Source organism: Colossoma macropomum, unplaced genomic scaffold (assembly GCF_904425465.1).
Source record: "Colossoma macropomum unplaced genomic scaffold, Colossoma_macropomum, whole genome shotgun sequence".
NCBI classification, from domain to species: Eukaryota; Metazoa; Chordata; class Actinopteri; order Characiformes; family Serrasalmidae; genus Colossoma; species Colossoma macropomum.
This window is the reverse complement of record NW_023494793.1, coordinates 3,160,591-3,171,188: the sequence shown is the minus strand read 5'-3', so window position 1 is coordinate 3,171,188 and position 10,598 is coordinate 3,160,591. Positions and strand designations below refer to the sequence as shown.

Here is a 10,598-nt window from a genome sequence, read left to right as displayed (position 1 = left end):
CAAGGTTATTATCATAACTTTATTTTCATTTATTAACCACTTAATTTGGACAACGTTGATAATACAGAATAACATCATGGACATCATAGATATCAAAAAGCACAAGTTTAAAAATATCTATGGGTTTAAATGCTATAACAAGTCAAATTTTACAGGCATGTTGTAGTAACTATATATAAAATCAAGTAATAGTTTCTTGGACCCCTGCAAATATCAGCTTATATTGCTGCTGTCGGAAGAAAACCTCGTATCTCCAAACTTTACAGGAGAAGGAAAAAACATACTTTACTTTCAATGTAAGTCAATGGAACCAGACTTTTTTCCAAGTCATTTTACGTCATTTCTTTTGGTCCATTCATCATGAAATTTACATATAATGTAAAGGCACACAGGCATTGTCAAATTATGTCAAAAACTGAAAAACGTCAAAAATGGAGATACAAGGTTTTCTTCCGACAGCAGCTTATGTGTGAAATGTGAGCACCCAAACAGATAATCATCGCTGTCTTAACAAACTCTTGGTCATTTTATAGGAAAAGGAGAAAAACACTTTTTATTTAACCTCTTAAATGTCCAGGACCGACCAGCAGGTCCAAAGTTTCATTACACACTGATATAATCTAAGAATAGGTCAGTCAGTTTGCCCTGTAGTTACTGAATAGAAAGCCTTAGTATTTAAAAAGCCTGAGATTTTAGCAGGTTAACTAAGTTAATTCAAATAAATGTAATTCTGTGGGTCCATTTGTCATAAAAAAAAATATTTAAACAATGTAAAGGGCAGCTGGCGTTTGCAAGGTTTTGATAGGACAGCAATGATATCCAATCAGCACATGAGCTTTCGGTGCTTTTTTGGTCTCATAATCTTATAATACTCTTTTTTTTTGTTTAAATAGTGTTGATAAAGTCCACATGAGCTTTTCTCAGCTTATAGTTTCTGATCATATGGGTTTATACAGCAGTGTAGTCACGTATTTCTTTTTGTAGCGATGAGTGGCGCTAAGAACCATCACACCATCCTATAGGGAGAAAAAATAAATAAAAAACAGTGAAATTCTGCATATTTAAAATATACGCCCTGTCCACTTTATCAGAAACACCTAGAGGAGCCCAAAAATGAGAGATGCACCAACACCAGAAACGTCACACTGAACGCTGAGATCTGTTTAGTCTCCATGTCGACTTCAGAATAACAGTTCCTAACTTCATCATCTCATCATGAACTCCAGATAAGAAAACAGCACCACACAAACATCCTAACTAGACTAAACCTCCTAAATCCTGTCCTAACTTTAGGATGAACCCCAACAGGGTCCTCACTTCTGTTTAAGGTCCGTTTCTATGGTTTTTAGGCAGCTGTGTCAGCAGCATAGTTCACTACCAGCATAATGAGCTCCATTTATTTCTACTGTAAAACAGTTTAGCACACTTTAGTTCTGTTTGACCTTTTTTACATCAGTAAGAGCAGCTTGTTAACTAACTTGATTATTTTGATGATGTGTTTATGTTTCAGCTGTGTGTCTATGGTCGGTTGCTAGGCAACAGACCTGACAGCTGATTGATGACTTTGATTGAGTAGGTTAAGATTTCCTAACTGGATGACCTATAAGTCCTGATATTTATACAATCACATTTTGTATAAATTGTAAAATGTTCTGTGTCACAAATAAAACACACTCAGCATGACTAAAAGTTATTATTACAGCACCTATTATTGTTTATTTACTGTATATATTTAGTAATTACTGTTCTATAATAATAAAAATCATATTAAACAACATAGGTAAATGTAAAATATGTTTATTTTGTTCTATTGTGGGTTGTACCTTGATGGAGAGAGCATACAGGTGGTTCAGCATCACATGGTTGGGTTCAGGGAGCAGAGTTGGATCACACTGTACATCAGAACAGACACACAAAAAAGGTCATACGTCAGCCTGAAGGTCATCATTCCACTGCATCGAGTCTGAAGTGTTAGAATGAGTTATATTTAATTATAATAACATCTGAAAAAGTACTCGGTTTTAGAATAAAATAAAATATTCTGGTTATTAAAAGCTTTGGTGTACTGTCATAATCAGAGGTGCCCAAGGTTTTTGTCTTGTTCCGCCCCCCCCAAAACAAAAAACATTGATAACATCATGTTACAAGTTAAGCCAAAGTTTACTTGCACTGATCAGGCATAACATTATGACTCTGATACTTTGTTAGCCCCCTTTTACCCTGTTCTTCAGTGGTCAGGACCCCCATGGACCCTCACAGAGCAGGTACTATTTGGGTGGTGGGTCATTCTCAGCACTGCAGTAACACTGACGTGGTGGTGGTGTGTTAGTGTGTGTTGTGCTGGTACAAGTGGATCAGACACAGCAGTGCTGCTGGAGTTAAAATGGACAATGAGCGTAGAAACAAGGAGGTGGTCATAATGTTATGCCTGATCGGTGTATTTTAAGACATAACTGTGAAATCATATCACAAAAACTGAATTTAAGATTTCATGATGCATTTAAAGTTTCCCAAAAAAATCAAATAATCAAATTTCAGTGTAAAGATAACAAAACATTTTAAGGCTAAAGAGCCTGTATGTCTGTAACACTGAGGATTAAAACGTGACTCACAGAGACTCCGGTGTCTTTGTTGAGCAGAACCTGCAGCAGATGGGGTGGGAGAATCGGGGGGGAACGTAGTCGATCCTCAGATTTAGTGCAGTACGGATCCTGATGGTACGGTCCAGGAGGAGAACCAGACAAGTCTGAGAGAAAACAGGGGTTGCACAACACAAAAAAATCAACTCCTGCTCACAAACATCATCCTCAACCTTCTGTATGAGCTGTGCTGGAGCTATGAAGCTAATACAGCTTATAAATACTGCAGGATCATAGCCTTGCAGCATAACTGCAAGGCTAAATCATTAAATATTTAATAAATGAATGTCTAATAGTCTTGATTATGTGGTGACTCATTGTTACCTATTAACTGAGGCTGCCACTGTTTTTTACCTATGAGACATACTTTTATCTAGAGGTGGGCAATATGGCAAAATGTGATATATACGTCACACTACTTATATTATCTGACATCTGATAAGTTGGAACAGATAAAGTAGCACCATGTTTTAAAAATACTATTAAAAACTATAAATACAGTGATTTATAATCAACATTTTACACACTGCACTGCATTAAATCCAATCAACAGGACTAAGGCTACGTTCACATTACCAAGCTGAAGTGGCACAAATCAGACTTTCTGCCCTAATGTGACTCAGATCTGATGTTTTCAGAGCAATCTGATCTTTTCAAACCCGACCTGAACCACTTTCATCTGTGGTCCTAGATCGGATGCGTATCCGATTCATGGCCATGCAACCTTAATGTGACGCTCAGATCAGAATTCATGTGCTTTTTTTCCACTGCTCGTGCGCCATCATTCATCGTTACCATGGCACATCTCACCTTTTTCTCGTTTGTCTCGCTCTAATGATGAAGCTGAGAGCAGATCAGAGTTAATGATCTTCACAGCGAAGCTCGTTCTGCTCGTTAGTTTGTGCTGATGATGAACGTGATTCATTCACATGACGTTACTGAGTAGCTCATGAGGGTCATTTCAGGACGCCGATTGTTCACATTAATGACAGATCTGAGTCACTTACCTAAATGAGTGTGAACCATCGTGTCAGAGAGATCGGATTTGAGCAAAAAATCAGATTTGAGCAATGAGGCTTGTAATGTGAACGTAGCCTAAATAAGCTCTCTTTGTGATCAAACATACAGTACAAATGTGTTTAAGTATGATATCCATTATAATCCTTTTTGCCAAACTACCACTTTAAACACATAAATCACTAAATCTCTTCATGGCTACTGACCTGACATGTCGGCACACTTCTCTGAGTCCGTCTTCAGGGCGTCAAACACCTCAAAGTCCGTCTTCTTCACCTGGATGACGTTGTTCACTGTACCAGACTTGCTGGTTACCGCAGGCTGAGAAAGAGTGAATCAGTATGAAAATGAAAATTCTTCACCAAAACTGAAATCCAGGACACACTCAGCTGAAAAAAGGGGTTTTACATTTGTCATCTGTCTTTTTATGCTTCTCAATTAATGCAATAATGCTGACAATCCTTCACAGGCGATAGTACTAAAATTGTACATTTAGGAATATATTATACTTCATGGTTCCCTCTAAATCTGAATCCCAGAGTGCTATAATGACAGAAAACACCTTGTTTTTAAATATGTAAATTATATGGGCGAGTCTAGCAGTCTGAAGTTTCTCCATCAGGGGGCACTATTAGTACAGACATTGCAGTGTTTGCCATTTGGAGAACAGCAGTGAACCCACACCAGGAGGATCTAACCAACACAGCTTTATTACAAGAAGATACTGACCAGTCCAGTATTATTCATGTGATTTCCATTAAATAATTTTATTACATCAGTTCAAATTCACACAGAGTGCAGCTGTAGACGTCCGAGTTCAAACTGTTGCTGACCGACTCAGGAGAAAGAAGAAACAAACAGTGAGTGTGTTTACATGCACTCAATAGTCCGATCATAATCTGATTTCTGCCGTTATCTGATTATTCAAATGGTCATGTAAACAGCACACAGATCGGAGTATGGTCTAGAAGTCTGATTAAGAAATCTGATAAAGAGGCTGGATTTTAGCTCAGTAATCAGATTTCTCAGTGCTGTAAACTCTTACTCTGATTTCTTTCGGATTTCTCAGTCTGAGCGTGTGCGAAAACAGATGGCGGTACCGGAAATATCTGATTTTCTGCAGTTATCGGATTATAAAGTACATGTAAATGGACTCAATGTTTCCCATTTGCACCATCATTCAGATGACTTGTTAGTGTTAGTTTTGAGACTTCATTGTAGACTTTTGTAGTATTTTTTGCTTTTTTCAATTCTTTTTTCTCTTGTGGTAGCTGAAATTTCAGTGCATGCCTAGTTATAATTAGCATTAGTGCTTCACTGGGCCAAAACCAAAAGCTGTAGCATTTGCACAAACTATATTAATTAACACTGATGTTTATTTGTGCTTTCGACTGAAACTGAAAGAGGTTTTTAGGTCATTTCTGGCTGAAATGTGGATGTACACATGTACCTGCTTAGGATCCAGAATCCAGTGTCCGTCCACATAGAACTTATACTGGTGCTCTCCCTCCGGCAGGTCAACGATCGCCACAAAGTTATTGTGACTATGAGACAGACAGAGATATGAAAGCGTGTCAGACGTTATCATCACCTCAGCACACGGAGCAGTTTCCAAAACGTACCATGTCATTAAATTTGCCAGGAAACATTCAGCCCTCTATGTTGACTGTAAACACACACTTGTTCTGCCATGACTGTAAACACACAGTGACCTCTAGTGGTTCAAATGTAAACAGCATGATCTCTGATTAGACTCAGTGAGCTAAAATCTCTTAAAGGGTCTGTATGAGGGTTCACACTTCACCCCCCCCCACGCACAACCACTGAACTTACATATTAGTTTCATAGTAGATACTGAATGATTCATATCAGAGAAATACTGAATAATTCATAGTAGATACTGAATAATTCATATTAGATACTGAATAATTCATAGTAGATACTGAATAATTCATAGTAGTTACTGAATAATTCATAGTAGATGCTGAGTAATTCATAGTAGATACTGAATAATTCATAGTAGTTACTGAATAATTCATGGTGGTTACTGAATAATTCATATTAGATACTGAATAATTCAAAGTAGTTACTGAATAATTCATAGTAGATACTGAATAATTCATAGTAGATACTGAATAATTCAAAGTAGTTACTGAATACTTCATAGTAGATACTGAATAATTCATAGTAGATACTGAATAATTCATAGTAGGTACTGAATAATTCATAGTAGATACTGAATAATTCATAGTAGATACTGAGTAATTCATAGTAGATACTGAATAATTCATAGTAGATACTGAATAATTCATAGTAGTTACTGAATAATTCATGGTGGTTACTGAATAATTCATATTAGATACTGAATAATTCATATTAGATACTGAATAGTTTATAGTAGATAGTGAATAATTTCCCTCATGAGTTCTTTCCGTGCCATTCATGGTTGCCAGATTTGCGGTTTTCCCAAAAATTCTGGTTAGTCTGAAAGTGCAGGGCGGGTGGAAATAACACTGTTGCGGGTGCGTTTTCTGCTTGGACAGCTTTCTAAATGAACTGCAGCCGCAGAAAAATGTTTGAAAATGAAAGCGAACTGTCTTATGAATGTATATCAATCCTAGTTAGTTTTTTGATGTAAATTTTGTCTCTTTTAAGTCACTTTTTGTCGAGTGGCACTTGTCGTCTAGACTATTGACTGGTCTTTCTTAGAATCTCTTAAAAGGCTCTGTGTGGTTTGTTATTGTTTCATCCATTTTTATTATTTGGCCTTTTGTTTAAAAAACTGATCATTCAATTAATTATCAAAATAATCATCAGACTGTGTGGTTGCTCATACAATTGACAGCTGACAGCCTAAATAAGCTCATATCTGGCTGACAGTGCGCTGACCTCTTGGATAGGGGGATTTTGTTGGCCCAATTGTTGAATGATCCAGACACATAAACGTCCTTGCCAGGGCCAGTCCACCGAAAAACAGTGGGTCTCTCCTCTGGGGGGGCTTTAGGGTCGTTCTCCAGTTCACGCTGCCACGCCAGAAACTCCTGACAGACAGAGAGAGAGAGAGAGGAGAGAGAGAGAGAAAGTAAATTTAGTAAATAAGAATGTTTGCCACACAGACATACCACTCTATTAGAAAACCCACCTTGTGCGTCCACTCGCTGGCCACTTTATTAGAAACACCTACCTCCTGGTTCCACTAACTGGCCACTTTATTAGAAACACCCACCTTGTGCTTCCACTCTCTGGCCACTTTATTAGAAACATCTACCTTGTGTTTCCCCTCACTGGCCACTTTATTAGAAACACCTACCTTCTGGTTCTGCTAACTGGCCACTTTATCAGAAACTCCACGTTGCTGGTATGCATATTAGTTTCCTGAGTTACCTTGGCATCATCTGCCTGAAAGATGTCGGAGTCTTCAGTGCTGTCCATTAATATTTTGGGTCGTGCTCCATCCTTGGCTCCGCGGCTCTCCCTCCGGGGGGTCTTCTCTGGGGCACTTCTCTCACTGCTGGCGTTACCCATGGTGCCGGTCCCTCACCTGCAGCACACCTGTAGACTGCAAAAATCTGTTTTACCCCTCTTAAGTCCTCCACAGTTTTGTGTGTATGTGTATGTGTGTGTGTGTGTGTGTGTACATAATGTAAGAACAAGCTTATATGTGTATAGCATATGTAAGAACATACATATTCACCGATCAGGCATAACATTCTGACCACCTCCTTGTTTCTAAACTCATTGTCCATTTTATCAGCTCCACTTACTATATAGGTGCACTTTGTAGTTCTACAGTTACAGACTGTAGTCCATCTGTTTCTCTGATACTTTGTTAGCCCCCTTTTACCCTTTTCTTCAGTGGTCAGGACCCCCATGGACCCTCACAGAGCAGGTACTATTTGGGTGGTGGATCATTCTCAGCACTGCATTAACACTGACGTGGTGGTGGTGTGTTAGTGTGTGTTGCGCTGGTATGAGTGGATCAGACACAGCAGTGCTGCTCGCTTATTTTCGGTACCGCAGTCTGTTTTCACACATGCCCAGACTGAGAAATCCGAAAGAAATCAGAGTAACACATGCATTGAGAAATCTGATTACTGAGCTAAAATCCAGCCTCTTTACCGGATTTCTTAATCAGATTTGTAGACCTTAATCTGATCCAAGAAATGAGAGTGTGCTGTTTACATGACCATTTGAATAATCAGATGAGAAAATGCAGAAATCCGATTATGATCGGATTATTTAGTGCATGTAAACGCAAGTGCCAAAAAACTCCTCTAATACACTATTTTCACTTCTTTTTTTGTATTTGCCTCATTAAAATACACCCAGAACAGTCAAATTCAGTGCACATGAGACTGCATTTAAACATGTTAACATGCAGAAAACACCAAAATGACAAGAAAAAAATCCATTACACTGATTTTACACTGCTCTTTCCACTGTACTGCACGGTGTAAAGCAATACAGTCATCCCTTTATTACACTTTAAAGAGGGTTGTATCCAATTCTGACATTAATTCAGCATTTTAATTTAAAATTCAAATCCTAGTTTCAGTATAAAGAGGTTAAGGGACGTAAAAACAGTGTAATAGACGGTTAGTTTTTCATTTTGGCACGTATTCTGCATCTCACTACGGACAAGTAGCTAATGTCATGTGTTTCCACTATAAGGTGGACGTCTGATTCCTATCACCACCACTGTGAACGATTCTGACTTTGTATGTTTATCTAGAACGGAGCGTTTCACACCAAACCACTCTGAACCACTCTGTTTACACCTTATCCACTTAATTATGCTGAGATTTTGGGAAATCGGTGTAGTTCCCCTTTACCCCGAGTGAGTTTACAGTCTAGTCTGACCTTTGACCGAGCTGAAAGTTCTCTGCGTTGAATGATTGACGTTATTTTGCTGAAATGCTCCGATAAACAGCGAGGAAAAGAGAGAAAGCGAAAGAGCTGAACTTTCCCTTCTGTTTTCCTACACAAAAGTCAGCGCGTGTCGCTAAAGCTAAAGTTGGCTCGTCGTAATTATACGGTCCACCTTAAACAGTGCAGCAGTTACATTCTGGCCCCTCAGGCGCCACAATGTAACTGCTGCACCATTTAAGGTGGAACGGGGAAATCGGAAAACAGGAAGCAGATATTAGAGAAGACCTTCAGAGATTTGGCTAAGTTAATGTCCAGTCTGTTATCTGAACACACCACAGACCCGAAACCCTTCAGGGTGAGAATATCTACGTCCTAACTAGGATAAATATCTATATTCTGACCTTTTTATCATCTTACCGTGTTTTTCTCTCTCAGCTCCTGTTTGTTTCTATCACTTCGCCATGTTCCTGCTGCACGAGACTCCTCCTCCGGCTCGCGTGCAGCTGCGGTGAGAAAAAATCCCACAATCTAACATAAAAGTATAAATAGTGACATCATAACCATAATATTGTGTAAGGATAATAATACCGTTATTATTATTATTAATATTAGTATTATTTATTATTATTATTATTATCACATCCCCTGTTATTAGATTACTATGACTACTGCTATAATATATACACTCTTTAAAAAATATTGTTCTATAAGAGTTCTTTAGTAAAGGGAACCCACATCGTAACAACAGCAGAACCCATTTTGGTGCTATAAAGAACGTCTCTATAGAACCATATAAAATACATTCTCATGCGGAGAACCATTTAAGCATGCAAATCGTTTATATATATATTATATATAATATAATAATATAATAATAATCTATGTAAATATATATATATATATATATATATATATATATATAGATATATATATATATATATTTAACATAGATTATTATTATTATTATTATTACGTCCCCTGCTATTAGCTTATTATGACTACTGCTATTACATATACACTCTTAAAAAGACGGTTCTACAAGAGTTCTTTAGTAAGGGTAATGGTTCTATATAGCACCCAAAAAGGGTTCTTGTCAAGCTTGTAACAATAGAGGAACAATTTTTGGTGCTATATAGAACCATTTTCGAAAAGGTTTCATTTAGAAACATATTAAATACATTCTCCAACAGTCTGAAGAACCATTTCACCATGCAGAGAACCATGCAAGTATACAAGTGGTTCTATATAGAACTCATGGTTCTAAGTACATCCATTCCCTTTACTAAAGTAGAAGAACCATCTTTGAGTGTATTATTATTATTATTATTATTATTATTATTGTTGTTGTTGTTGTTGTTGTTGTTATTATTACGCCCCCTGTTATTAGAATACTATGGCTGCTGCTGTTATATATGGAGGAAGATAAAGGAAAATGCCCCTCTTAGTTCATCATGTCTGAGTTTATCCTGTACTGGATGATGGTGGTTAACGGGCCCATATCATAGAAAACTGAATTTCCTCTGCTGTTTTGAAATAAAAGGTGATGCATTTTTTTTTAAATAAAGAGTTTGATGCAGCTTATAAACATTAAGACATTTTCACACTGTACCGTTCACTCTGCAGTGATATGGAAAAACAGCCTGCTTTAAAATGTGTTTTTGTGATGTCACAAATACTAATATGTATATATATATAGATGGACAGATATATATATATATATATATGTATGTATATATGTATATATAATGTTAGTATTTGTGACCTGGGTAAGAAGTCTCCCTACCTGGCTAAGAAGTCACCCTACCTGGGTAAGAAGTCACCCTACCTGGGTAAGAAGTCTCCCTACCTGGCTAAGAAGTCACCCTACCTGGGTAAGAAGTCACCCTACCTGGGTAAGAAGTCTCTCTACCTGGGGTAAGAAGTCTCCCTACCTGGGTAAGAAGTCTCCCTACCTGGGTAAGAAGTTTCCCTACCTGGGGTAAGAAGTCTCCCTACCTGGGTGAGAAGTTTCCCTACCTGGGTAAGAAGTTTCCCTACCTGGGTAAGAAGTCTCCCTATCTGGGTAAGAAGTCA

At 37.8% G+C, this 10,598-nt stretch overlaps 1 protein-coding gene across 2 annotated transcripts; it reads right to left on the bottom strand.

The window, feature by feature from the left end:
- Positions 1-4: 4 nt before the first annotated feature.
- Positions 5-9,044, bottom strand: prkab1b (protein kinase, AMP-activated, beta 1 non-catalytic subunit, b). 2 transcript variants are annotated; one of them, XM_036578220.1, is made up of 8 exons: positions 8,943-9,044; positions 7,041-7,215; positions 6,546-6,697; positions 5,107-5,200; positions 3,863-3,977; positions 2,613-2,746; positions 1,824-1,963; positions 5-1,016 (listed from the first exon to the last, which is right to left on the bottom strand). In XM_036578220.1, the coding sequence occupies exons 2-7, from the start codon at positions 7,179-7,181 to the stop codon at positions 1,856-1,858; spliced, it is 744 nt and encodes a 247-aa protein (XP_036434113.1). In that variant the 5' UTR covers positions 7,182-7,215; positions 8,943-9,044; the 3' UTR covers positions 5-1,016; positions 1,824-1,855. The 2 variants fall into 2 exon arrangements, with proteins under 2 accessions (XP_036434113.1, XP_036434112.1); XM_036578219.1 differs by having other exon boundaries at positions 1,824-1,892.
- Between the last annotated feature and the right edge of the window lie 1,554 nt (positions 9,045-10,598).